The 27,669-nt window shown below is 48.0% G+C and overlaps 7 protein-coding genes across 7 annotated transcripts; 5 read left to right on the forward strand and 2 right to left on the reverse strand.

The window, feature by feature from the left end:
• Nucleotides 1-103: 103 nt before the first annotated feature.
• On the forward strand, nt 104-4,219 carry F4812DRAFT_21230 (uncharacterized protein). Its single transcript, XM_047930358.1, has 8 exons — nt 104-1,453; nt 1,512-2,656; nt 2,717-2,888; nt 2,944-3,172; nt 3,223-3,344; nt 3,401-3,658; nt 3,721-3,944; nt 4,029-4,219. The coding sequence occupies exons 1-8, from the start codon at nt 407-409 to the stop codon at nt 4,069-4,071; spliced, it is 3,240 nt and encodes a 1,079-aa protein (XP_047794995.1). The 5' UTR covers nt 104-406; the 3' UTR covers nt 4,072-4,219.
• F4812DRAFT_454495 (HET-domain-containing protein) lies at nt 4,176-6,700 on the reverse strand (the record flags this gene model as incomplete). The annotated part of the gene is made up of 3 exons (XM_047936658.1): nt 4,176-4,185; nt 4,360-4,941; nt 5,046-6,700. The coding sequence occupies 3 exons, from the start codon at nt 6,698-6,700 to the stop codon at nt 4,176-4,178; spliced, it is 2,247 nt and encodes a 748-aa protein (XP_047794996.1).
• A 254-nt stretch (nt 6,701-6,954) lies between these two features.
• On the forward strand, nt 6,955-9,745 carry F4812DRAFT_409879 (uncharacterized protein). The gene is made up of 9 exons (XM_047932482.1): nt 6,955-7,211; nt 7,273-7,965; nt 8,043-8,060; nt 8,131-8,248; nt 8,341-8,536; nt 8,622-8,784; nt 8,864-9,167; nt 9,232-9,435; nt 9,494-9,745. Exons 2-9 carry the CDS (start codon nt 7,458-7,460, stop codon nt 9,513-9,515), a joined length of 1,533 nt encoding a protein of 510 aa, XP_047794997.1. The 5' UTR covers nt 6,955-7,211; nt 7,273-7,457; the 3' UTR covers nt 9,516-9,745.
• Nucleotides 9,746-11,203: 1,458 nt separating this feature from the next.
• Nucleotides 11,204-14,105, forward strand: F4812DRAFT_464731 (FAD-binding domain-containing protein; the record flags this gene model as incomplete). The annotated part of the gene is made up of 4 exons (XM_047938373.1): nt 11,204-11,748; nt 11,846-12,237; nt 12,326-12,515; nt 12,713-14,105. 4 exons carry the CDS (start codon nt 11,204-11,206, stop codon nt 13,530-13,532), a joined length of 1,947 nt encoding a protein of 648 aa, XP_047794998.1. The 3' UTR covers nt 13,533-14,105.
• Nucleotides 14,106-14,584: 479 nt separating this feature from the next.
• F4812DRAFT_409888 (Not1-domain-containing protein) lies at nt 14,585-22,619 on the forward strand. Its single transcript, XM_047932483.1, has 4 exons — nt 14,585-15,495; nt 15,619-15,943; nt 16,010-21,927; nt 21,994-22,619. The coding sequence occupies exons 1-4, from the start codon at nt 15,229-15,231 to the stop codon at nt 22,036-22,038; spliced, it is 6,555 nt and encodes a 2,184-aa protein (XP_047794999.1). The 5' UTR covers nt 14,585-15,228; the 3' UTR covers nt 22,039-22,619.
• Nucleotides 22,620-23,383: 764 nt separating this feature from the next.
• Nucleotides 23,384-25,620, forward strand: F4812DRAFT_409889 (uncharacterized protein). Its single transcript, XM_047932484.1, has 3 exons — nt 23,384-25,367; nt 25,428-25,500; nt 25,554-25,620. The coding sequence occupies exon 1, from the start codon at nt 23,412-23,414 to the stop codon at nt 25,053-25,055; it is 1,644 nt and encodes a 547-aa protein (XP_047795000.1). The 5' UTR covers nt 23,384-23,411; the 3' UTR covers nt 25,056-25,367; nt 25,428-25,500; nt 25,554-25,620.
• On the reverse strand, nt 25,200-26,755 carry F4812DRAFT_21349 (lytic polysaccharide monooxygenase). Its single transcript, XM_047930368.1, has 7 exons — nt 26,478-26,755; nt 26,371-26,408; nt 26,134-26,263; nt 25,752-26,032; nt 25,554-25,634; nt 25,428-25,500; nt 25,200-25,367 (listed from the first exon to the last, which is right to left on the reverse strand). Exons 1-7 carry the CDS (start codon nt 26,572-26,574, stop codon nt 25,345-25,347), a joined length of 723 nt encoding a protein of 240 aa, XP_047795001.1. The 5' UTR covers nt 26,575-26,755; the 3' UTR covers nt 25,200-25,344.
• Between the last annotated feature and the right edge of the window lie 914 nt (nt 26,756-27,669).

The raw sequence follows: 27,669 nt of genomic DNA on the forward strand, positions 1-27,669 counted from the left end.
TCTAGTGCATTCAATTTTTACCTAAGGTGTGTACATGTGATGCTTATGTGGGTCGCTTTCCGGTCGTGACGTCGAAATACTACCTTGTTGCTCTCAAGTTAGGAAACAGCAACAAGGCACGATTCGTAGAAGAGCGAACTTTAACTTTCGCCTAGGTAAGGTGCTTAGTGAATGATAAATAGTAGATAAATACCTGAAATGAATTGTGAAAGCCTATCTACCTGTATCTGGATTTCAGCGAATGTAAACTTCTCAAGAACAACAACTATTATAGTGCAACACCATATTGGTTACAATCAATCCCTCGTGGCCTAAGATAATTCGGCAGACATCAAGAATCTAGCATCCTCATTCCAGATTCTAGAGTCTAGGTAGTCTAGCATATCAATTATTTAGGTACTGTACGATGGCGCCTGACGGGGCGAACCCGGGAAATAACATCTCTTCCCAAGAGAAGCACCCAAAGCATGTACACGGCGATGCTGGCATCTCTCGTCTTTTACGTCGCCATAGCCCTAGCACAGGGCGCCCAGGACGTCCAGAACACCCAGAACGCCATGTCCGCGATGCTTCGACGAACTCTCTAGCTAGGATATTTGATACTCGTACCGATTCTACTCAGGTCCCTCATCATCAGGCCCCTCACCATCAGGTCCTCCAGAGGCCTATGACCGTACAGGATGAACATTATGCAAATAATTCTTATGGAGTTACTGAACTGCGTGATGGATTTTTCGATGCCATCTTCCTTCCTCCTGAGAAGATTGATTATCAAGCTCTTATGAAGCAGGCTGAGTCAACTCTCCCATATGCCTTCCGAAAAAGAGACCCCCTATCTGCGCGGGACTTCTTCCCCAACCAGTGGCATGAACTAAAAGGAGTCGTTCGTCGAGTCACCACTACGAGGGCTGGTATTAAACTGCTTAAGTCCTTTCTTGCTGTCTTCATAGCATATATCCTATGCGTAATCCCCAGTGTTCGAGATAGGCTAGGCCGTTATTGTTATATCACGGTTATATCCGCTATAGTCAACCATCCTGGGAGAACCTTAGGAGCTCAAGTCGACGGGACTCTTCAAACAATAATAGGTACGGCAACAGGCTTAGGATGGGGAGCGTTTGGTTTATGGGTATCTACCGCTACGGCAGCGGCACGCATTGGATATGGCGGCGTTCTAGCTGTCTTCTTTTTTATATATATTTTCTCTATCGCATGTCTTCGTTCATACTATATTCGCCTATATCAGGCCATTATATGTGCTGGGATATCCATCTGTTATACATGTCTGGCAGAGGTATCGGGCAGCAAGGTCTCGTGGTCTAAGCTCCTCGCCTATGGTGTTCCTTGGGTGCTGGGACAGGCTATCGCTCTTGTTATATGTTGCACGGTGATGCCAGATGCCGGTGCACGTCCGCTGGCCGTTGCTCTTCATCAAGCTTTTGCTGTCATGCTGGTAATTCTCCTCGCCCGTTCTATGATACCTACGATATTGGCAACTAACTCTTTCAAAGGATGGTCTTGGGTTAACTCGACTAGACAGCACCAGGACACGCCGAAGACTAACACAGACATTTGTAAGCATTTCACAAGCGTATAGGGATCTTGTGATCGACTTTTCTATCACACGTTTTGATCCGAAAGACGTATTGGAGCTCCGCAATCTGATCCAAGGTGTCATTCGTGCACTGCTTAGCTTGAATAGCGAAACTGGAATCCTTGACAAGCTAGATGATCACTCTCCATATAGAATAGGCCGCGATCGGCCTATTTTCGAGGAATTCGTCTTAAATATGGGAGAAGAAACTCACGACGCAGGAAGCGAGGAACAAAATAAGTTCGCCAAATTTGTTGCTAGTAACTTAGCCGAACCGACAGAGAGACTCCTCCTGGCTATGGAGACCGCTTTACAAAGCTGCGATGCAGTTTTGATGGAGATGTGTGGCCATCGAAAATTCCTCGGCCCTCCGAAGAGTGTGTCGAATGATGTTCCCGGATCACTAATAAAGCTGCGTAGGCGTATCATAGCCTTCAGTGAGTGCCAAGACAGCGTGTTGGCTAGCGATAGCCTGCCTTCTACATATGCAAAATATCCAGAGGTTGTCAGGCTCTTTACATATTGTCGGCTTGTTCACCAAGCAGCAACGGCTATTGAAGAATTGCTAGTACAAGTTAATGCGATGCAGCAGAGGAGACCTAAATATCCAAGGCTTCATCCCCCATCCTATCCTTTCTGGAAGGCATTACACCGCACGAATGCACAAGTCCGACATGACCGAGGCGGCCTCACAGCGGGTTCATATTTTAGGAGCTTCAGCGAAATAGCGGAAACCATGCAAAAGATAAAATCAAGTGACTTTCAACCCTTACCGAGGGAAGGTGATGATATCACGAGTAAAGAAAAAGACACTTCTTCGCATGCTACAATGACAGCTGATGAACCTGAGGACGAAGGGAGCCCAAAAAGTCACCGTGTGCGACATGAAATTTGGAAGATTCTTCATCGATTACAGGGATTTGAGACGCGTTTTGGGCTCAAGACTGCAGCGGTAACTTCGTTATTGTCCATACCTGCTTGGATTAATGGGGCTCATGGGTGGTGGGATAGCTATGAAGTCTGGTGGGGAGTTGTGATGGCTTGGCTCATTATGGGAACTCGGTGAGTAATGGTACCTCTCTTCAATAACTCAACTCGTGGAGCTGATGGCGATTCCTCTAGTACTGGCGGTAACATCAAGGATTTGGTAACGCGAGTACTCTGCGCCGTCCTCGGTTCCCTCTGGGCAGGCCTATCGTATGCTGCTGGCGATGGTAACCCATACGTTATGACTGTGTTTGCTGCAATCTTTATGCTCCCCATGATGTACAGATATACACAAAGCACGCACCCGGTAAGTAATATTATTCATGACATGTAATTTTAAGGGCTTCTCTAATGTGCTATAGAAATCGGGACTTGTGGGATGCGTTTCGTTCACAGTCGTGTCGCTAGAAGAAGTTGCAGCTGGGGGTAGCCTTTCCCCAGCTACACTGGCCGCTACACGCGGAGTTGCTATGATAATTGGCGTTGTGGTTTCTGTTATTGTTAATTGGGTTTTATGGCCGTTTGTTGCTCGAGACAATCTTAGAAAAGCCACGGCTACAATGATGTTCTATTGTAGTATTATTTACAGAAGTAAGTCATATCATGCTACATTCCCTACATACCATTTGACAAGTCCCTAGGTATCGTATCGAAATACGTCTATTATGAAGAAGGAAATGAACCCACAGAGGATGATATACGAGCCTCCGAGATACTGGAAGGACGCTTGCGCGAAGGGTTTGTAAGGCTAAGGCAACTGCTAGTAAGTCAATGATCCTTCATATCATCTTTCAGAGCCAACATATTAATAGAAACTAGGGCCTCACGCGTCACGAGATACGTCTACGAGCCCCCTTCAATCCTTTACCATATTCAGCGCTCATTGATGCCTGCGAGCGCTTTTTCGAGTGTATAGTCACGGCGCGCCAGGCATCTCTATTTTACCATCCCCACTTCATCAGGGACAACACTAAGTTCGCGGTAGACTTGTTGGGTCACAGGAGAGACGCAATTGCTACCATATTGACGAATCTATATGTTCTTTCAGGTGCCCTTTGGGCAGAGAGAAAAGTACCCGTACGTTCAGAGGAAACACAAAATTGGCTATTTATAACAGTTTTCGAGACTAACCGTGCTAGAAATACTTACCAAGCGCTGCAGCCGCACGCAAACAGCTTTTAGACCGGATGGCTGTTCTAGAGGCCGAACTTGTGGCGAGCGGAAATCTCAGCGCTGACAAAAAGTCGGAAGGGAGAAAATGGGCCCAGATATACAGCTATTCGTATAACGAGAGCTTGACCGATTGTGTCGAGCAGCTAGAGGAGCTTGAGAAATATACCAAGGTGATTGTTGGTGAACAGGGGTAAGTTAAGCTGTTACTACCTAATACGACCCATGGCCCCCACAAGCACCTGTTTCTAAAGGGGTACTAATGAAAGTGCTTTAGGTTCGATGGCTCATATACGGATGAAGACGGGTTTATGGAATAAATGTTGCTTTCTCAATTGAAAAGCAAGGCAAATGGAACAATATCGATGAATGAACGGATAAAACTTAACTATAGGTAACTTGACCAGCTGCGGAAACAGAAAAGCTACTCGGACCTACTTCAGTTTAAATCTCAATCACATAATGTAAGTCAGTACCTCCAATTACATTGCTCATTTCTTCAACTAATGGAAAGTCATAGGCTCCCCCCATTTACCAATTACTTTATTTTAAAGAACTTGTACCTCCACTGTGGTTTAGGTAAGTCTTTGTTGGTATAGTACACGTACCCAATTCCTACCCTCTTCGAAACGCCCATGCGGGTGGTTAAACCCAAGAAGATGGATTGCGCATCCGTGCTTCTAGTAACATTAGCAGCAACTATGGGTACAAGCTCGTCTACTATCCCGTCCCTCTTGTCTCCTTCGTCGAATCTGAACTCTCCTAGATGACCGGATACATCTAATTTTCCAACTTGGCTGCCTGAGTCGATCGTCATATGAAACTGTCGAGCCTTTACATATGGCGCGAAAAATCCGAGCTCGCCACAACCCAGCCTATAAAATAACTTTATTCTTTTTCCTGATGACCCGTCTATCAATGTCTTGACATCTATACCAACACGGGAGTGGAGGTAGTCTCTGGTACGATCAATTTCCCCAGAAGCATGCTCGCTAGTCGAGTCGCAGTCTTGAGCTTCGCAAACGGTTTTCCAAATATCGGTGGTCCAATGCTTACCTTTTGAGCCCCCATAATACCAACGTACAATTGGAACATGCAAAGGCACCCGCTTGACAGGAGCCTGTGATATTTTTCTAGGTAGCCAGAGATTATCTGCGAAGACGAACTCGACGGGGTCATCCCACGAAACCCTATATATCCTCTCGTATTAGCGAAATATATTTTCAAACTTCGTCCCGAATTTAACGCTCTCCTATCCAGCCATCACAGCGGATACTGAATGAATATCACATACCACGACCACGACGAGAGCTTTTCGGTCGACCCTTGCATTGGTCCTGTCGTTATGCATGGGTCTCGCCTCTTTGCTTTAGGTAATGGAAACCAAAGTAGCGCCCGGTAGAGCAGGTGAGAAGGGATAGCCTGTGCCTGACGGATGCTCAACTTTTCCGAAGAGGTATTTCTGGTAATCTCCGACCTGTTGAAAATTCCTTCAAAAGCGTTGAATATATCGTGGGAGTGCGTCAGATTCCTCCGGCTATATTCTTGCACGGCTGTCTGGTAGGTTTGAGCATCTAGCTCCCTGCCGCTCATACCTCCTAAATAATGATACGGTGTTGGATCGAGATCACGTCGAATATTTCTTTTCCACCACGGAGGTCCTGTCCTAATATCAATTTCAATCTCTCTCTTCACTCTCCTTTCCATTGCATAGTCGTAGCCCTCTCTCCGCTGGCATTCTCCACAGTTGAAAAAGACTTCGTTTCTGGTGAAGTACAAGCAGCGCTGCGAAAGTGACTGCTCCTGGAATGTCCACCCGCGCGTATTCCAGGTTTCCCTTCGAACCTCCTCGCAAAGTGATGATAGGCAAACCGAGAGATGAAATACCGTTCCGCCAGAAGTCGTCATTCTAACCGGTTTGATAGGGTTGCCTGTCCGAGGACTGATGCCGCTTAGGCCAGCGTCCGCGTTACAACCCACTGCAGCTATTATTGTTATGGCCGCGGAGTTATATATATCGGCCATTCGTGCGATAAGTTGGCCTCTACCCTTACGATCATCCTGGATGATGCATAAGGTATCAACCCACAGGTATCTCTTCCCGATTCGTCGTGTGAATTCCATAGCATCTCTGACTGTCTGCGGAACCCGAGCCTTTAGTTGTGCTTCGGTCTTCAACTCGGATAGTATATTGTTAGCTTTCATATATTCTATGTTGCTTCTAAGTGCCAGGAGGATTGGGGCCAAACTCTGGTACTTGTCGGGAGAATCGCTGATGGTCGGAGTCGTGCCCCAAACGTATGATAAAGCAACATAGTCGCATCTTTCATCTTTCTCTACTATGCAATTCCTATCCACGTCAATAAGTCGAAATGGCGCATGAGGTTGAAAGAGGTCATTGCCAAGGTCTTGTTCTTTGGATAGCCTGGAATGTTGGTGCCCCTGACATTCTTCGAGCCAGTCATTCACAAGCGTGATATCAATTTCCTTTCCTATCTCTCGACGCGGAAGGTAATTCAGTACTGACTTTGCATCGGGGATAGATTCGATCTCTGCGATGATATATCCCCTCTTTTCCCTATCAACTCGTCTTAACGGCATTTGGTTGTGGTGGAACTTTGGAGGTTCCTGGTCAGTGGCCAGTAATAACCTTGGCTGGGGATGATAAGTGCTGCCATTTTCCTGAATGGATAAAGGGCTCCTGCTTTGGATGAAGAGCTCGCATCCTTCTGCTAACTTCCTGTCAGATGTTCCCCAGGCACGATCAACCGCCTCGGATATGAGGCCACAGAATGGACAATCTGGGTCATTGTACTCCGAAATCTTCCCAATACCATGTTGGCTGATCTCATCGGAAAGCAGGACTTCGAAATCTAGTCTCTTGCAGGTACTACATAGACGGCATCTGGAATGCGCTTCGCGCGGATATTCTTCAGAAGAACCACTCATAATGACATTCAATCTAAGCAATTCATAACAGAACCACTGATCATTTGTTCGCAGGCGAAAAGAGGATTTTATTGTAACATAACAAGAAATACTACTGGAAATGTTGGTAGGTACGTACGTAAGGTAAAGCAAATAACGAGTAAATCAAATAACAATGGGGGTGAGACTGGTGTATTAATAATGTCTGAAGAAGGAAGAATCTATTTGAGGCTAATTAGCAGTATAATTTCCTTTTATACAGTAATAGTAGGTACACTGTTCCTTCCTCCAGTATCAGCAACAAGGCACCTTATCCCCAATAAGGTGCCTACGTGTCGATGTCACACAACCATCAGGAAATTTGTCATTTCTGCTCTTCATATGCCTTAAGTTCAAGGGTCGTTAGGCACCTAAACACACCCATCAAGACAGCGAATTATGGGTTCAGTTGAGCAAAAAATTAACCAAACCTCGTTTCGTACGCCAGCCTACCTTGCCCACCATGATGGCAGCTAATCAAGATCGACCACATGTAGGTCTACGTAAATTGCTTAGAGCCCCACGACAGCCATTTTCCTACTTACCTTAGATAGGTACCTTAAGTACCAAAGGGATAGACACAGAAACCCGAATACAGAACCTCAAGCTCAGCACATATCCGACGACTATATCAACATTATAGTTCAAAGTTTCTGGAGTGAAGTACCTACTAGGCAGACATCATTTTGAAACTACGACCACAGCCACATGACTGTCTAGGTTAAAAGTATCAGAGACCATGGGTCGCCTCCGGAGATTCGCAAAATCGTTGAGATATAAGCTCTCTCAAAGGTTCAATGACACGCAGTCTTCCTTAGGCGCAACAAGTTGCCCAAGTGCTCAGAGTGTCCAAAGTACACAGAGCACAGAAACGACGGAAGTTGCAGCGTCAGATGACTTTGTTGATTATGCCTTGCTTCCGGAACCACCTTCGCAGTTCATTTCGTACCTTGATCGGTATCAAGGAGATCCAACGCGCGTTCTCCTACAGCCATATATAGGTTACGAAAAGTGGCTGCGCCATGAATTTACCAATCCAAACCCAGAAATCGATTGCCATGCCAACCTCGTTCCAATCTTTAACGGACAAGAAAACTTGCTCAAGATTCGCGCAATAGATTACGAGTCAGCCGATAAAAGCCGGTACCTGATGCCACTGCAAGACCACCAGCGAGAAGAGGATAGAAGCCTTGCGATCGTTACATCGTTAGAGAAATATCAATGCAACTTTGATGGGTTCACCCGGGGTTAGTTAAACTGCCTACTATCTCCTCCATCACGGCGCAGACGATTGATAACTAATGGCATACTGCACATATAACAGGTATATTGGCTGGTTTAGGTGAGCAAGCTGGGATTCAGCAGCCCGCCGTCTATGTTAGGCATTCAAATCTAATATAGTATAAATACAGATTGGTCCAATATTGTCGTAGCTGGATCCTCTGCGCTCCTCCCCCTGTTATCTCGTCGCAAAGACGTAGATATAAAGGGTAACCACGCAGTAGAAAAGCCGGCTGAAACCTACTATCAGTATTTAATCACCCTCTCCATGATGGTATTCATCGGTACCTTAGGTACCTATATATATACCCAAGATATAAGAAACTGATTCATCTCACTAGAATAACTGCGAGCACGAGCGACGTCGACATATTCTTTTATGGCATTGACGATGAAGACGCAGCTGTCAGACGTATTATCGAGGTCGAAAACGTAATTCGGAAGAATCAGAAGCTATCACCCAATAAAGGTCTAACACTTCGATCGGAGAATGCGATCACGTTCATTGCGCCGAAGTGGCCATTTCGTCACGTTCAGGTAACAAGAACAATATTCCTTTTTTACCCTACTCTCATAGGAGGGGGAGTCGAACAGAGCCAGTTAGCTGACTAGTGATAATCAGATCATCCTTAGACTTTATAAATCGATTAGTGAAATATTGACAGGCTTTGATGTGGATTGCTCATGTGTTGCATTTGATGGAAAACAGGTGTATACCAACCCGCGGGGGGTCGCAGCGATTGCTACACGCACCAACACTATCGACTTAACTCGCCGGAGCCCGTGTATGTATCCCTAATCCTACAGAGTACCCTTGCCTCAAGGTGCTTGACCCTTTTCCCTTGCTAATTGAAATGTTACTAGCTTACGAGAATCGCTTATGGAAATACCGCCAGCACAATTTCGAGGTGTATTGGGATGCGCTAGATCGAAAAAGACTGAAGGATATAGACCTAGAAGAATACGACATGGCTCATCGAAACCTTACCGGACTTGCCAGATTAATATTTTCCGAGGAGGTGCTCAAGAAGGAGCCCGGGCCTACATGGAAAAAGAACCGAAATCTCAGGAAACTTGACGATAGTACAGGCCCGAACATGGTAGTAGAGTCATTAAGCGGTTATACCAACCATATACTCCCATATGGAATGCAATTGACGGCTAGTAAGTATGTTGAATGACTACCAGGTACATCTTGAAGTCATCTACTCGAATATGCTAACGTGGTGCAGCGTCCGGTACACTGTTATTAACCAGGCAGAAACGCCGTACATGTTTGGCACGATCCGAGAAGTTACCGACCCGACGAATAGAAAGTGCAAATGGAAATTGAAGAACAATCGCAGGATAGAGCTGACGAAGAAAGTTACTTTCATCAAGCTTAATCCTGGCCGACAGATGATTGGGAGTTTTCACCCGCTGACTGCTGATGACTGGTAAGGCGGCTCGTCGTTTCGTTACCCGGATATTATTTACTGACCGAGCGTTTAACAGGACTAAAATGGCATATGAATAGGGGTACAGTTACCTGTATTTTATTTGGGGGTAGACTATTGTATCTTACAGTAACCTTAGCATCATCATCTATCATCGTACTTGTCCTATGACTACTCTCGTTATATTAACACTTAGCTCATCATTGAGGATGCCAGTGAAGACGGGAAAGGCGTTTGCACTTTAGAATCTGATTCTCGGCGAGCTTTTCCGTGCGAATACGACATATCGCCTTGCAGACGCGTATCGTCCGTACCTGGTAGCATCTCATTATTCAGCCCCCCCCCCCCCCCTCTTCAAACAGCTTGCCTCGCATTCGATAAGAGGCAAGCATCGAAGGTTTCAAGAGATAAACTTCCGAGACGTACCTTCATAAAGAAGAAAATGTCATATTTCACTTGAGGTAAATTCGTGCGAACCTTAAATGTTACCTTTTATGCCAAATTAAGTTTACCTACCTCTTTACCTACCAGCCAAGCGATCTTCGCGCTTTTTTAAAATGTGGTGTTAATATCTGTAAGGTTAAGCTAATACTACATTAATATAGTTAAAAACAGCGGAGGCCACGTGAAATTCAGTTCTGGTTACCAAGTAAGTATCTTGGGCCAAGAGTGTGTCTGCTCAAGCACGCTCATTTGTTAGCCATGTTATGCCTATGACCATGGCGAGCATGGCATAAAGATATAGTTACGTACAGGGAAGGTACCTAATGTATCATATAGTCGGCCTAGGAAGAAGGACCAAGATGATTAGTGTAGTATTAGAAATATAAGTGCCAATAGCTTGCCTACCTAAGGTATCTACATAAGAGCTAGGTAGATGTGTAAACGTAGCATCCGCAGCACGTGTATTTCATTTGGATGCGACCCTCGACCACATATAAACTACGAGTCCAATAATCTACTTTAATACGGAATCCTAACGAGACCTATTAGAGCACTCGAAAATCTTCGAGAGGAGGCTCACATGATATATATGCCAAGATGAATCACTGCATGTAGATTCTAGAACACGCCCAGCATCAGGTTTTTCCAACCCCAACCTTAGGTAACTATCGATTCTTAGGAGCTCGAACGAATCTTCACGCCGCGTCATTACGAAGTCTGGAGACGACGCTATGATGACCAATGATTATATACTGGGAATATTGAATTTGCGATATTCATGGCGCCGTGTTACTTGGAATCGAGGCTGCTTACTTGAGACCTACCATCCCTATCAGACGTCAAGCATCTCCAATATTATCCACCCCACGAAAGTTTCTAGGTGGTTTATATGCATACGGGCCTCCTTGGTTAGTCCTTTTTCGACTTTTATATCTATAGGCTGGAACGTTCCACAGCATCATGAAGTGCTCTGATTGTACTTGTCCAGCCGTCTTACTAACTCCGAGGGCGGCTCAGTCCGTTGTTAGTCGTTCAGAACTTTTTTTTTTTTTTTTTTTAAAAAAAAAAAAAAAAAAAGCTGGTGTGCAGTATAGCGGGGACGTCACATATCTGGAGGAGAGGGTATGATATTCTAATGAGTACCCAAGGTACCTAATGTAAATATTGCTCACAAGCTCCTTTACAAGTTATAATAGAATGAAGGATTACTCCAACAAGGAATAGAGCATGATAAATAAGTACCATGGAAAGGCCATGATTCTGATTCTTCTTTTCTCACAAGTAGATCGTGCTAAAGACATATCGCCGTTACCTGCTGACAAAGATGCGGTTCTCAATTATTCCCATACTATTCGCTCTCCTTGCAAACCTTATAAGTGCCAACTTCGCTTCTGAAGCCGAACAGCTTACTGAAGACGATATTGGTGACTTCTCGGCCATAGCCTTTGGTAATACATCTACTGCAGGATCTCTGAATGCCAACGACAGACCCGACTGTAGAGAATATCCGGGGTCTCCGGGCTGGCCTCTTGACGAAGAATGGTCGCGACTGAACCGCTCGCTAGGAGGTGCCTTGATTAAGGGGATTCCTCCAGCGGCGGTATGTTACGACGGACCTTACAAGGACGCAGCTGCGTGTACCTTTCTTATGCGGGACGCGACCTCTACTCGCTTCTATCTTAACGATCCAGTCACGGTATTAACAGAGTGGCCCGAGGGAAGCACTTGCCACACTCCGTCTGGACAGCAAACTGGTGGGAACTGTACGCAGGGTGCGTTCCCTGCCTATGTCGTTAATGTCACGACGGTGAGGCAGATCCAAATCGCGGTGAATTTCGCTAGGAACAGGAATCTCCGTCTAGTCATCAAGTAAGCTTCCTCTCTGAAGACAAAATGCTAGCCGGAATATTGCCATGACACGAGAGCGCTACCAGACTAATTCCACGTCTTTATCTCTGCCTTATAGAAATACCGGACATGATTTCGTCGGGCGATCGGTCGGTTTCGGGAGCCTCAGCATCTGGACCCACTGGCTGAAAGACTTCGAGTTCCTGCCCCGTTATCGAATCGGAGCGTACAGAGGCAGAGCGGCTAGAGTCGGCGCCGGGATCGAGAGCTGGGAGATGTTCGCATACATGACCCGCTACAACATGACGGCGGTGGTTGCGGGAGGTTATACCGTCGGAGCATACGGTGGCTGGATGGCGGGTGGCGGACACTCTGCTTTGGCTTCCAAGTACGGGCTCGGCGCGGATCAAGCTCTATCTATCCAAGTTGTGACGGCTGATGGCAGATTTATTACCGCTGATCCGTATCAGAATACCGATCTATTCTATGCGCTGCGAGGTGGCGGCGGGAGTAAGCCATATGTCCTGCTTATGTCTTTCTTCACTTATTATCTAGTTCGAACACAGGCATATCCTTTGCTAATCACAAACGCAAACAGGCACTTATGGCGTCGTAACCTCAGTCATAATAAAAGTCCATCCGCCAACCAAAGTCCTAGCCTCCTCTATAGCTTTCTCTACAGACGAGTCTAAGGTCTCCGGTCCTATCAACACTACGAATTTCTGGAAGGGCTTCGACCTATATCATGAGTTTGGGAAGAAGATCGTTGATAATAGCGGCACAGCATGGTATGTGTGAGAGAAAGCACCGCCTGGTAAATATATAGTGGGTAGGTATACATCAGTGCTAACAAATCCACAGTATGTGATGACATCCTTATTTACGCCTACCTATTGTTCAGAATTATATACTGGGCGGAGCAAACCCTCACGCTTTTATCCGTAATACTAACACGTAGGACTCTAAACTTACCTAACCTAGATAGTTACTTGTCACGCCGTTCCGACAACATCAGCTTCACCTTCACGGCAGACATCGAACTCCCCAACGTGTCGGACAAGTACCTGTTCGACTTCGTGCAGCCGCTCGTAAACGACCTGAACGCGATCGGGCTCGACGTACCCAACCCCGCGCCGCGCCCCGCCGCGAACTGGGCCTCCCTCGGCGGCGGCGCGGGCGACGTCCCCGGGAGCTCGCGCTTCGCCAGCCGGCTCTGGCCGCGGGCCAACTTCGAGGACCCGGCGCTGTTCGCGGCGACGCAGCGCGCGATCCGCCGCTCGGTGGAGGACGGCGGGTACACGTTCCACGGGATCCACATGGCGCCGACGGAAGAAGTCGCGGGATATCCTAGTGGTCGTGACGGGGGCAGGGACAGGGATGGGGACTGGGAGAGCGCGGTGAACCCGGCATTCCGCAAGGCGATCATGCACGCGGACCTGTTCGACTTTGCTACGTCTACCACGGTGCGGGGCGGGTCGTCGTTGCTGCCCCCGCCGGTGTTCAAGGCGGCGCACGAGAGGCTGGCTCGCGCGATGGACGAGTGGCGGGAGGCGTCGCCGGGGGCGGGGGCGTACGTGAACGAGTGCGACGTGGAGGAGCCGGGGTGGCAGCAGGCGTTCTTCGGCAGCCACTACGGGCGACTGCTGGGGATAAAGCGTCAGCGGGACCCGTGGGGGGTGTTCTACGCGGCGGCGACGGTGGGGAGCGAGGGGTGGGAGGTGCGTGCGGAGGAGGGGGAGGGGATGCCTACGCAGAATGGGCCGTTGTGTAGAGTTGGGGGGTCGGTGGAGGGGGGTGTAGTGTAGGAAGGTCAGGCGAGGTGAGGTGACGAGAGGGAGGGGGACGGGAGGTTAAAAGGGGGTAGAGATTGACGGACGGGGTGACGGAGGAGGTGGTGGTGGTGATAATAGTGGCGGATGATATGCCGAATATTGATAGAAAGATGGGAACTCCGAATAATTGAGTTTATTTAGACGGATGTCTTTTTTGATCCGTTTCATTGATATTTGGTATGAGCTTATACTTGTAAAGCTATTATATTTTATTTTATATTCCATCATCCCTGTATATTAGCATAGTTGAACCAGAACACTTATCGTAAAGGGGTTCATATATTCTACAACACGGAGTAAATTAGATTGTGAAGAGGTTCGTGACTAGAAAAACTCCGATGGAGAAGGCCTTGTTTTTTTTTTTTTTTTTTTTTTTTTTTTTTTTTGATTTTGGGTTTTTTTAAACAAAGTACCGGCCTAATATATAATAGCTCAATAGGCCTTGGATGACGTTTGTAAACGAAACGGAATTTAGTCTCTGCGTGGCACAACGGCGTTGAATCTAATGTTGGTTGAAAGATTTATACTTACCACCTAAAGTCAAACTAATAAAGCTTATTAAAATCGCTATCTGGATGTCTAATGCACATGCCCGCGAAGCTGCCTACAAGGCTACCCTTTACCCGCCTTATCAGCCTTTATCTATAAAAGTACAGCTATGATAAGGTTCAAATAGGTACTGTACCAGGTAGATACACAGTACAGGCTGCATGTACTGTACAGCATGTGCAATTGTACATATGTACGTACCTAACCTAGGTATATTTGAATGTAGATTGTGGCTCAAGTGGCTTTCCGGCACGGACATTACATAACGTTCTTAAGCTTTCAAGAAGCTCCAACGGTGTTCCATTCACTATTATTGGCCAAATTCGAATATAGTGGATCAAAGTAGAAGGAGGTACATTCAATTGCAGCCCCAGGAAAAGGGAAAGACCAGAAAGAGGCCCAAGCTGGTTTTTTTTTGCGCCAGAAGCAGGGCCCAGAGGGCTGAATTGTTGCCTTTTTTTACCAAACCAACTTATGGATTTCCTAACCTTTCCCAATCGTCGTCTATCCACCAGTCCACCAAGTCCACCCAAAAAACCAACAATCCCGAACCACTTGCCCACCTACGATACGTACCCTCTTATACTACTCTTAAAAAAAATATTCGGAGCGCGTCAAAAGTGGTTCCTTTTTCATTTCTCAGACAAAGATTTATGATACCTTGCTATAACATCATATCATATCTCACTTTATTCTTTCTACTCTACAACTCTGACTACCTACCTCTAAGGTACATATTACTAGAGCTTCCAGCCTTTTTATCCTCATCCTCATCCTCTCTCTCATCTTCAGCCCACCAAAACCAACCAAAACCAACCAGATACTAGACAACGACCCCCCCGGTCTGCCTCGCACAGTCCAACATCACGTCTTCCTCCTAAGCTCATGACATCCATGCCCCGAGCATCGGTGAACTTGCGCTTACCCTCGCCCTCCACATACTTCCCGCGAAGACCACATCTGTCGCTTTTGACAGGCGCCATTGCGTGATTCGTGATACTTTTTTTTTCTTCCTCCCGTCGTTTTGTGTGCATGTTTCTGTGAGGGGTTCTAGGGGAATTGCATATCACCTTCGCTTCTTCCCTCCTTCTCCCCTTCCGACCTCGAGATCACCACCCTCATGGTCCCCCCACCGTCGTCTCACTCACGATCCGGAACTTTCTCACCTGCTCCTGCTCAGAACCTGCAGACAGGACTTACACACTCTCCCCATCCGTCACAGACCGGTCCTCTGAGTGCTGGCGCGAGTCCCAGTACCAGCAGCCCGACCGCGGGGAACAACTCTCTCACAAAAATTGTCGTCGCCCAGGTCTACCTTCTTCTTAGTACAATCAAGGAGGACAAGGACCGCGCCAAGTGGGAGTTACAAGTGGATCAACTGAAAAAGGTATGTTGGCTGTTCTTTTCTCTCTATCAGCCTAACTTGGAACCTATCAACCTATCAACCTACCAACTTACCAACCTAGAACTTTGCGCTAATATCACCTCAACTTTCTCTCTCTCTCTATAGCTCCTCGATGATCACGGCATGGAGGTTTTTTCCAAGTACTTCACCCGGCTAGTAGCCGGAAACGCCCCTCAGATCTTTCCTGGCATCAACCGGCCTGTTGCCAACCCCGGCAACTACTCGCTCCTAGTAAACGAAATGGCCAAGATATCACACGATCTCGACCAGGCGTCCAGAATAGCTGAATCGATCGAGTCAGCTAACGAAGATATCTTCCGCGATTTTGACCTATCTACATTTATGGAGCACTTCAAGCTCGATGCCTTGGAGAAGACTATCTTAGCTTTGGCGTTCAAGTTCGGCTCCCGACAGGATCTGAAAACCAAGGGTATGTCATTCCCTGCGCGCTCGTCAAAGACTAGTGCCAGTAAGCTAACCGTGTTCACTGCTAAAGCCGATGCAATTCTCTCCACAAATTTCCCTACGTTTGTAAATATAATCTCGAGAACAGATTACGGCAACCACTCCGACCTCACCCCTTCCTTCATCGCTAATATAGTCGACCGATATATCCAAGGCCACCCGCCTAACTTTAACTCAGCTGCTAAACACGAGCTGAGTGCTAAGGTACAGGCCCGCTGGTTACAGCAGCAACAGGATCAAGCACCTCCCATGGAGGTCTTGGCTGCTTTGGACCTGATCAGAGTGCTAGGCGATAAACCCCCTAACGCGCTTGCTCTTTACATTCAGAAGACCGGCACCGACTTCACTCGCGACGAGGAAACCTGCTTAACTTACCTCCAGAGTCGACCGAGTAATATACAGTTAAGCGAGGAGCAGGTTTCTGCGGCCTTAACGTACACGACCGTCAGCCTTACTTATCGTCATAACCCGTCCGTGCTTGTCGCTGCTCTTCGTCGCATACTTCCACAAACTTTCCGTTGGCATGACGTGGTTGCATACTTTGATCAGCGGGACGTGCGCGTGTCGTCAGCACAATTCTTACGTCTATATCAGGCTCTGTTACCCATCGCGCAAGCCCAAGACAACCAATCTCCGCCGTTCAGTATTCAGAGCTTATGGGGTGGGTCTCACTGGGAAAACCCGGAAACTCAGCTGTCCTTCATATGTGCGTTTGCATCTTTGAGCCCAGACGAGCTTGATGCCAGTACTATTCCGGGCCTCCAACCGACGTTTACGCTCGACGAGTATGCACAGTCTCCCCCCGAAGTCCGTGAGCGAGCTGCCGTTGCCGTGAAACATCCTCTGGTTTCGGCTTTAGCATTATCAGCAATTTTTCAGGTTGCACTTCACTCCCTACACGCGTCGCAGAGCACGGAAGCAAAACGGCTATTTCAAGAGGTGGTAGTTCCTAACCTGGATATCTTTATAGTATCTGCTTTTGGAGTTCCGAAACCGTGGCCGCCGATGGCAGTTGAAACTCTGGCATCTTTGTTTGATAATTTCCTACATCGAAGGTCCGAGTATCACGACTTCGTCCTAGACAGCCTCTGGAGAAAGGACAGGGATTGGGTCACGCAGAGACTTGTTGATGCGCATGCCATGAAGCCAATGGATCTAACACTCATATTTGAGCACGTCATCAAGCATGGCTGGCTAGACGAACTCGTTTACTTACCGAACGGGTTCGGTTACGATCTTGCCGCTCTTGCACACGCCGAGGGTCATCTCGATCTTGCTCAGTGGGCCCATAACAATGCTGAACGAAGTCCTGCCATCTCCCAGTCTCTACTCCAGTTTTTGATGATTAAGGCGAATCTTGAATTGCAGTCGCAAAGAGGCGGAGAAGGACAGCCGGTGCCCAAGACGACTACTCCTCTTCACGTAAAAACAGTACTCGCCATGCTCCAGATTCTGGAGGACTTTTTACCGCGAAACCCCTTGCCAGAGCTGATTATCGTTCAGCGCGCGTGCATCACTTCTTATCCTAGGCTTATCAACTACGGTGAAGGCTACGATGATATCATCGATGCAAATGGGAAGGACGGTAACGGGCTCCCACCAGCCGCAATTGCCAAGATGGAGGAGCACTATAAGAAGATGTATGGAGAGGAGTCCGAGGTCAAGTATGTCGTCCAAAAGCTCGAGGAATACAAGCACTCGCGGTTTCCGTTAGATCAGGATATCTTCGCGTGCATGATCCACGGTCTTTTCGACGAATACTCTCACTTCATAGACTACCCCCTTGAAGCATTAGCCACAACTGCGGTTTTATTTGGTGGGATAATATCCCACAAGTTGATATCCGAGTTACCATTGAAAATTGGGTTGGGCATGATTCTCGAGGCTGTCCGGGATCACACTATCGATAGCTCGATGTATAAGTTCGGCCTCCAAGCTCTGATTCAGATTTTCCCCCGTTTCAGGGAGTGGCCAGGACTCTGTAAGCAACTTTTACAGATTCCTGGCTTGCGTGGCACCGAAGCTTATCGGAAGGCTGAAGAGGTTGTGCGAGAGGACGAAGAGGACCGGGCGCGTGCGCAAAACGGCACCGGCACTCCTAGTCACACTGGGAACGAAACTCTAACAAATGGTGCCGTTGATGGTTTAGAGCTCCACGCGGCTCCCTTTGCAGCAGTTAACATAGACCCTCCTCCTCCAGGAGCCGCCTTTGAAGATCCTGTTGTCGATGTGCAAGACAGAATTCAGTTCGGTCTCAACAACCTGACCAGTTCCTCGCTTCAAACAACATTCAGGGAGATCCATGAAATTCTGGAACATCAACATCAGCAATGGTTTGCCAGCCATCTCGTTGAAGAACGGGCAAAGATGCAACCCAATTATCACCAAGTATACCTTGACTTAGTGAAACTCTTCCAAGATACGGGTCTGTGGTCTGAAGTGCTCAGGCAAACCTATATCAGTGTTGCTCGGATGCTAAACTCAGAGAGCACGTTGCAGAATTCTACCGATAGAACCCACCTCAAGTATTTAGGGGCCTGGCTAGGGCTCTTAACTATAGCTAGGGACCAGCCGATTAAACATAAAAACATCGCTTTCAAACAACTACTCATCGAGGCGCATGACACCAAAAGGCTAGTTGTCGTAGTACCATTCGTCTGCAAGGTTTTAATACAGGCTTCGAAATCGACCATCTTCCGACCTCCAAACCCATGGTTGATGGACATTATTCATCTCCTTATTGAACTTTACCATCACGCCGAACTAAAGCTAAACCAAAAGTTCGAGATCGAAGTACTCTGCAAAGATCTTAATTTGGATCACAAGAGCATCGAGCCGTCTACTGAACTCCAGGATCGTGTGCCGGTCGAGGAAGTTATCGATATAGGTGCACAAGACCCTCTGGAGCACTTTGAGAACATGTCGTTGAACGGCATGGCGGGTGCTGTCCCAGCCGGCATTACGCCGCACCCCATGCCACCACCCACCGTTCCAGATATTAGTGGCCTCTTGCAAATTCCACCAACGAATGAGATGGTTATCAACAGTGTCCGTCTTCATGAAATTGTCCGCACCTCGGTAACAAAGGCACTGCAGGATATAATCCAACCGGTTGTGGATCGATCCGTCACTATCGCTGCGATCAGTACTCAACAGATGATTCACAAAGATTTCGCAACTGAGCCTGATGAGAACAAGCTCCGAACATCCGCGATCAACATGGTTAAGGCCACTGCCGGAAGTCTCGCGCAGGTTACGTCGAAAGAACCTCTTAGAGCTAACATCACTAATTATATGCGAAACGCTGCAGGTGAACTACCTCACTCGCTTCCTGAAGGCACGATAATAATGTGCGTGAACTCGAACCTGGAGCTTGCGTGTAATGTAATCGAAAAGCAAGCCGAGGAACGAGCGGTTCCGGAGATCGAAGAGATGATAGAGGGTGAAATAGAGGCAAGACGTCGACACCGTCTACAACGGCCTAATGAGCCGTACGTCGATCCTGGTCTTAGCAGATGGGCAATGACGATACCGCATCCCTACAAGCTATCCCCCAACCTGGCAGGCTTGAATGCGGAGCAGATGGCTATTTATGAAGATTTTGCCCGGCAACCACGAGGTGCCGCCCAACCCGGCCCGACTCACGGCGCATCGACCTCGGATGCGACCAGAAATATTGCCAACGAGGTCCTGCAAGATCAATACAGTTCTGTACCTACCCTTGCTACACCCGCCGAAACCTCGTCTCTTCAACACCTCAATACGCAACTACCCTATTCTCATGTACATGGTGGAATGACTAACGGTCGCCCTTCGGCCCATCATATGGATGGTAGAGGATTAATCGATAAGGTCGAGAGGTATTTGTCCGAACTCAAGCGCACCACGACCTCGACAGACGAGGAACACTTTAGCGATCTGCCTAGGTCTCATCCTGTTTTGGAAGTCGTTGATATGTTCACCCAGCTCATCATTAACACGTCTCAAAACTCGGACGAGTTCGCTTTCTACGCCGCGGAGAAGATCTGTCAGTTGCTATTCAGCGGAGTGGAGAATACTCTTTTCTTGGAAAGCCTCGTTCACATCCTGGAGCAGTTACTAAAGATCGCTGCAAGTTCCGGCACCGCGTTACACGACCGGGTGCAGATCAGCTTTTACCAACAGTCGCCTCAGAATATCCTCAACATATCTTTGATCACGGCACTGCTCCCGACGGATTTCCTTGACCTGCACAGCATCGATCATATGTTGTCCAGGATGCTCGTCCAGAGGGAAGAAGGCTATCTAGAGTTCTTTGATAAACTCCTAGATCTGACTCTATTCAATGAACGACCTATCGCGCTCTTTGCAGACTTCGTACGCAGTTTAGAAGTCGCGTGGGATTGGATCAACGAAAACCCCGAGCTTGAAATTGGCCAGCGACTAAAGTCGAAGTTCCTCAGCTCTGGCCTCACCAAACCGCAGAGCAGGGAGGGTGCGGAACAGCTCGAGCAGTTTGATTACATTTTTGACGAATGGGTTCGTCTCCACAACAATTACAACGTATCTGATAAGGCGCGGTTGGCGTTTGTGAAGCAGATTCGTAGTCGAAATATTATCTCCAACAAGGATGAATTCGTGATTTTCACGCGAAGGGCCATTGATATGGCGATCAATTACTATGAGCAGGTGCTGCATGCGGGAGGAAGCACTGCCGAAGCATTCGTTGCCGGGGATGCTCTCGTAAAGATGGTCATAGTTTTTGCTAGGGAGAGTGGTGCCGATCAAGAGGACCCCAGGGCTGGGATTCTCCCAGTTCTTGAGGCTGTCACGTCACTCTTTGCAGTCGTGCTGAACCACCACCACGTTGCAAGAGGCGAACACTTCAACCAGAGAGTCTTCTTCCGCCTGTTCTCTATGCTTTTGCATGACATCGATTCGGCATTCGCGGAAAATTCGAATATCGAATTGTGCCGACGAGAGTTTCTAAATCGATTCTCGTGGGCATTATTACAGCTTAATCCTGAGCGTTTCCCCGGGTTCGCGTTTGCGTGGCTCAGCCTCATTGGACATCGACGTTTCATGCCTGACATTATTCTACTCGAATCTAAGGCCGGTTGGATCTCCTACACGAAACTGTTGAAGTCTCTTTTAAGGCATGTTTCGGCACACATGAAAGCTATCGATGTAACGGATGTCGTGAAGGAATACTACCGTGCGGTTGTCAAACACCTCGTCATATTAGCTCATGACTTCACTGAATATATGTCCGCTAATGCCGTCGATCTATGCTCAAGCATCTCTCCTCATTGCACTCAGTTGAGAAACATCGTACTCAACTGTGGCCCGCGATCTGAAACTGGAGAGTTAATCTCGCAGGATGCTCAAGCAGACATTGCTCCCAGCCTATTATACTTGAGACAAACTGGCATTTCGGAGATCTTGCAGCAGCTTGTCCAAGCCCCCCCCTCTGAGGATGCCATTGCCCATCTCACGCATGCCATTAACAAAAGCAAGGCGCGATACACGACGTATGGCAACGTCCCGCTCGGCGTTAACTGCAAAGTCATCGATGCTATTGTGACTTTCTTTAGCCATCAAGCCATTATAACGGCCCGTCAGGAGAGGTCCGTATATACCCCCGGCTCCCCTGATGTCGCGACGCTTTCGCTATTGGTGCACGAGTTGCAACCCGAGGGTCGATATTTCCTCATCAGCAGCATGGTTGATCGTCTACGCAATTTCAGCCCCGTCACCGAATTCTTCAGCTACGTCATCTTTGAGATTTTTGGTCAAGATCTCAATGACCCCGAGGAAGCTGATATCCGCCAGCAAGTAGTCCGCGTGCTGCTTGAGAGAATTGCCAGTTTCTGGCCTCAGCCATTCGGCCTTACCATGGTCATTATGGAGCTGATAACGAAGGACAAGTATCACTTCTTCGACCAGCCTTTTATCAAGGCAGATCGCGATGTGAGTATCACCCCACTTTCGATTTCTCGTCGCCTTGACGGGGTTAGAGCTAATTCAAAAATACAGATCGCGGACCAGTTTATGGCGTTTGCGAGACAGCATAATCAGTAAATATCATAACTATCCCAAGCCACTTTTTACAACGAGTAATGGACATCAATCGGTTGTCCATCCTCCGATACGATATTAAATAGACGATAACTAATCATGACGGGTCTTGAGCAACCAAGACGTCAGGGTACAAGGCACAGCATGAAGCTTTGGGAGGCCAGATGAAGGTGGAAATGGGATTCTTGAGAAAGCGATACCAACCATAGTGGCGCAAAAAAAAAGAAGAAGAAAAAAACGCGGTAGATATGAATGTTTTGACGAGTGGCATTTCATGGCGTATGCGGTGAATTCACGGAAACCTTGTACGATTCAGAATTAAGGGCCCGAGGAGGCGCGGATTTCGGAAGACAGTACAAGGGTTCCGTTCTGTTCTGTTTTCTTGGGGTTGCGTGCCAGCGCGGTTATGTGTATTAATATATAGAGGTAGACACGGCCAACCACGGGTCTATCCTAACATCACGCTCGATGCTATTACGATGCCGCTTTCGTTATTAGTTGCAGATGTATATTCGTATTTTGCTTATGAAAATGGAGATGATAGGTATCCTAGGTACTTCATTTACAAAACTTGGTCTTCGTAATGATCTGTCCAATGTCGGTTTTTCGACAAGTGTTTATTCATCCATCGTAGGTTATATTCACATATATTATATCTTTCATCTTTCAATATAATGCTAGATCGTATATATTTCTCGATTTTGGGTTTTTTTTTTTTTTTTTTTTTCATCGACCCGAAATAATCAAGCATTTTATGGATACCTCCTATCTTGGCGGTTAGACGTTGATGACGTCGGTATTATTTATTATTTATTTATTCTTATCCTTTACACTGAGGTTCTTTTGTTGTTTTCCCCGATGCAAACACCAAAAACACCAACTAACCTACCATATACTTGGTACAACTTGGGCCTATCAAAGGTTAGGTACTGAAAATTATGCAAACTATTCCCGCTTACCTCTGTTACCTTAGGTAGGTAGGTACTGTAGACGTACTTTTTTTTTTTTTTTTTTTTTTGTTTTTTTCTCTCTTTTACCCCACGGCACCAATGTCATCATCATCCCTCCCCTACCACGAGCCCCCCCTCACCCAGCTCCTCGTGCTCTCCTCCTTCCTCCTCGCGCTCAACGCCGCAAACGCCCTCCTCGACCGCGCGCTGTACTGCGGGCTCGTCGGCCAGGTCCTCGTGGGCGTCGCCTGGGGCCTCCCCGGCGCCGGCTGGCTGCCGCCCGAGCTGCAGCGCGCCGCCGTCCACCTCGGGTACCTCGGGCTCGTGCTGCTCGTGTTCGAGGGCGGCGCGGCGACCCGCGTCGACGCCGTCCGCAGAAATCTCCCGCTGAGCGCCGGCGTCGCGGTTACCGGCGTCGCGGCGCCGATGGCGCTCGGGTTTGCGGTTTTGGGACCGTTGATGGGAGGAGGAGGGGGGACCGCGACGCAGTGCTTCGCCGCGGGCGCCGCGCTGTGCTCGACGAGCTTGGGGACGACGTTCGCGGTGCTCGAGGCGAGCGGGCTCGCGGATACGAGGGTCGGCACGGTGCTGGGGACGGCGGCTATGATGGATGATGTTTTGGGCTTGGTCATGGTGCAGATCGTGTCGAGCTTGGGAGGGGCGGCGGCAGCGACGGCCGGGGGAGGCGGTAATGGTGATGGTGATGGTAACGGCGACGGGCAGGTGAGGATCGACGTGGGGAATACGGTGCTCAGACCCGTGCTGGTGTCGCTAGCGTTCGCGGGCGCGGTCCCGCTCGCGTGTCGGTTTGTGCTGAGGCCTTTTGTTATGCCGTTGATTATGAGGAGGGCAAAGATAGAAGGGAATGATGAGGATAGGGTGGAGGGGTGGTGGTGGTCCCGGTGGAATAACGTCTTGGGCTCGAAACACACGGCCTTCTTGGCTCAGACTGCGCTCCTGATCGCCCTGGTTGTGAGTGCTAGTTTTGCGGGAGCGTCTGTGCTTCTTGCTGCGTATCTTGCTGGCATCGTAGTCAGTTGGTGGGCGGATTCGTTAGGAGGTAGTCTGCAAGGAGAGTCCTCTCGAGAGCATGAGGCTGAGTCTGATGTAGAGAGCTCGGGGCTTTCTGGGTCGTTGGATGAAACGACGGTGCAAACTGTTGATAATAGCAGTAATGCTTCTGCCACATCCCAAGCCCCAACTTCCAGGGAATCGCAACAGCAACAGCAACAACAAGAACAAGAACATCAGCAGCAAAGGCCAGAACACTCTGCCCTTGAAGTATATGAAACTTACTATTCGCAAGCCGCTCATCGGATCCTGAAGCCGCTCTTCTTCGCTTCCATCGGCTTTTCTATTCCTATCTCTGACATGTTTTCAGGGGACGTAGCCTGGCGCGGTGTTATCTACGGCATACTGATGGCGATTGGGAAGATGGTGTGCGGCTTATGGCTGGTACGAATACCTCTCTCTGCCGGCGGATTTATAGGGACACTTGTCTCGTCCGTCTCGTCCCGGTATCAAGCCCTTTTCTCTAGGTTCCGCCGACCGCGAAAATCGACCAATGCATCCCCGGCAAAGAATAGGGCGCCTGCGGAAGAAATCCAACTTGAGCCAGTTTCTGTTGCTACCCCTCGATCCGTCGAGAATGAGACATCAGGAAGTAATAGGGAAGTTGCAGATTCATCGCGGGCGACGGTTCAACAACTAGTCGCCCCATCCCTGCCCAGTAGAGATGGAGGCTTAGGGGGAAATTCCATGCCGGCAAAACCTCTCTCGCTCTACCCAGCTGCCATCGTATCGTGCGCGATGGTGGCGAGGGGCGAGATTGGGTTCTTGATCTCGGCTGTGGCAGAGAGTAAAGGCGTTTTCCGGCGGCCGTCTGATAATGCTAGCGAGGGTGCGTCGGAACTCTTCCTCGTCGTGACGTGGGCGATCGTCTTGTGCACGATTGCCGGCCCGATATGCGTCGGTACGCTTGTCAGGAGAGTTAAAAAGCTTGAGGCACGAGCCGCGAGGGCTGGAGAGAGGGGGACGAAGAATGTTCTTGGTGTCTGGGGCGTTCAGTAGGTTTGTTGACGTTGGGTACGATCTACTAGGAGTTTAAGGCAGACAGTAATGAATACAGCAGCAAGGATTCCGGCTGTCAATGCATAGGTCTCCATGATATTAGTTGAATAACCATGTGAGGTATTCGGATTTAATACTCGTAGGATAAGGTAATATTTATATAGAGAATTTTACGGATATACCATACTTCCTACTTCGTATCAAATAAACCAAGCGGCCTCGTCGTTACGGGTCTTCAGCGGCGCACGGAATTCGTTCGCTTAACCCCATCCATGAACAAGACGGTCACTCAACAAGTGAAAACCGAGGGTCCTACATGGCTAGATTAGTCCTCTTCATTATATCCTACCATAGAAGAATTTCGATACATACCAGGGATCTTATATGGGCTGCTGGTTCCGGGGGGCTTGTTGTAGATGTCAATGAGTAGGCCGGGGTCGTTAGACTACGAACGTGTCAGATAATTCACGTTGTTAAATATCAGTCTCTCATACATACCTTGTAGATGCCCGGGATGCTCGCCGTCGTTGGCTTCTTTGTTGCCTTGCCACCAGTGATGTTGATCTGGGCGCATTCCATCTGTCTTGCGCGTCAGCATGTTTTATACATATATCACATACATGTCACCCTGTCGAAACTTATGGTCAAGCAATGAATCCAAGTGCCTGTGTACGTAATGCAGTAGGGAAGACTCACGTATAGCTGAGCGCCATTCGCCGATCTCGCGCCATGAAGCGCAATCATCTCAGCGCGAAGGAGATACTGACCATCCTCGATGCATTCGGGAATCTTTATCTGCTGGTTGCCGCCGCTGTTAATAACCGTGTCCGTGCCCCATTTGCCGTTGCCGTAGCCCTCCTCCTGGATCTTGAACCAGCCACCGCCCACCCCGCTGTCCTTCGTCGCGTCCGTGACTTTCTTCAGGTACGCCATAACGGGGCCTTTGTGGCCCGGGTCCATGACATCGTTAGCTCCGGCTATTTTACCGCGTTGTTCGGGTTAGCAAGAGCCAAGTCTAAACGACTACATAGGAGGTATCTAAGGTTAGGTTAGGTAAGGTATGTATTGGAGGCCTCACATTGAAGAGTGTGGCGCCAGACGGCGCTCACGGTCTCGCCGGCTTCAACGTTAATGATCTTGTCCGAGGGCGTAGTCGGGTTCGGCGGGCCGTTGCATGCCAAGTTATTATTGTTCACATCGGCTTGCGGCTAGGTTAGGTAGCAAACATCCCCAAACATGTTAGCCCTCTTGAAAGCTAGCTAGTATTGTCATACGTCATGTGTCATATGTCAAGAGCGGGCGAGATTATACATACGCCATCGTACGTGGGTGTCCGGATAGCGTGTGACACGGCTATTAAAACGTCAGTGGAATCATCTTCAAAAATGTCAGCTTTGCTGAAAAAAAAAGAGGAAAACCTACGCCATGTCTTCTCGCTAGTCTTGAGTTGGCAGAAGATTGTATGACTAGATGCTACTGACGCTAAAACGGTGGCAGTCCCGAGAGTTGAAAGCTTCATTTCGAGGATAGGGCTGGGCTAATAATATTAACACGCGGATATCCAAGTTGGCATCGGGATGTGGCAGGGACCTGAAGGGAGATGAGCTATCTCGTGTTCTTTTTAGAGACGTTCGATACTATATATACTACCATATACTACCTACCAGTTATTCTGGAGCCTCCTTTTCCCCGGATTATCACGCCCAATTATGTTCATACTCTGTATAGTATCTATACGTCTTCCACGCCATTCATAGCAACGGTAAATAGTAGGCCTGGGCGATATGAATGAATTCTATTGGCTGCCGGCTTCTAGATAGGCAAATGAGGCCTCGGGAGGAGAAAAGCGAACGCGGCACCAAGGTTTCCGCAGCAGATTCGGCAATTATCGCACGCCGTAATAGTTCGCCATAACAGCTCTGGTTTTAATATATTTTCTTACAACGTCAATTAAGCTTCTCCAGTTCCCCGGGTTTATATATCTTCGTGTCAGAGGAGGAGCATTCTACGGCTTCCGTTAACAAGAGCACGTTATTGTATATTAACGATTTACGCATCAAGACGAGTCGTCTAGTATTATTTAGGTGATTGATTCTTCCGGGGAGTCTATACCAGGGCAAGTCGTGGGATGGGCATAGAATAGTAAAATATCATTAATACTTATAGGTTATACTAAACGTGCAGGCCTTATTACCAAACATAACTTCCACAGACATGAAATTTTGAATAGAATATCCTATAGAAAATGTTACCTAGCTCAAAGATCTTAAAGCATTCGGAAAGCTTTAGAGACTATCTACTTGCTTGAGCCTGTCTTTCCGCAACTATAGGTAGGTGTGCCGCGGGGGCCATTTTGTGTTTTGATATCAGCCTCGTTGGCATAACCGTCTTTTATATAAGCTCGGAATAGCCCATTTCGTCGACCCCATAATGTGGATCTGACCCTCACTTATATTTCTCATGTGAGCTTATGCGAGCCTTTTCTCCGGTAGGGTAACGAAGAGGGAAAAAAGAAAACAAACAAATAAACAATAACGAAAAAAAGAAAAAAAAAACCATCTAGTGCAGAGCCTCACTTCATTCAGGAACCGACCAATAGCATTGATGGTAATTT

The sequence above is a fragment of the Daldinia caldariorum genome (assembly GCF_022478825.1).
Source record: "Daldinia caldariorum strain CBS 122874 unplaced genomic scaffold F4812scaffold_1, whole genome shotgun sequence".
Lineage (NCBI taxonomy): Eukaryota > Fungi > Ascomycota > Sordariomycetes > Xylariales > Hypoxylaceae > Daldinia > Daldinia caldariorum.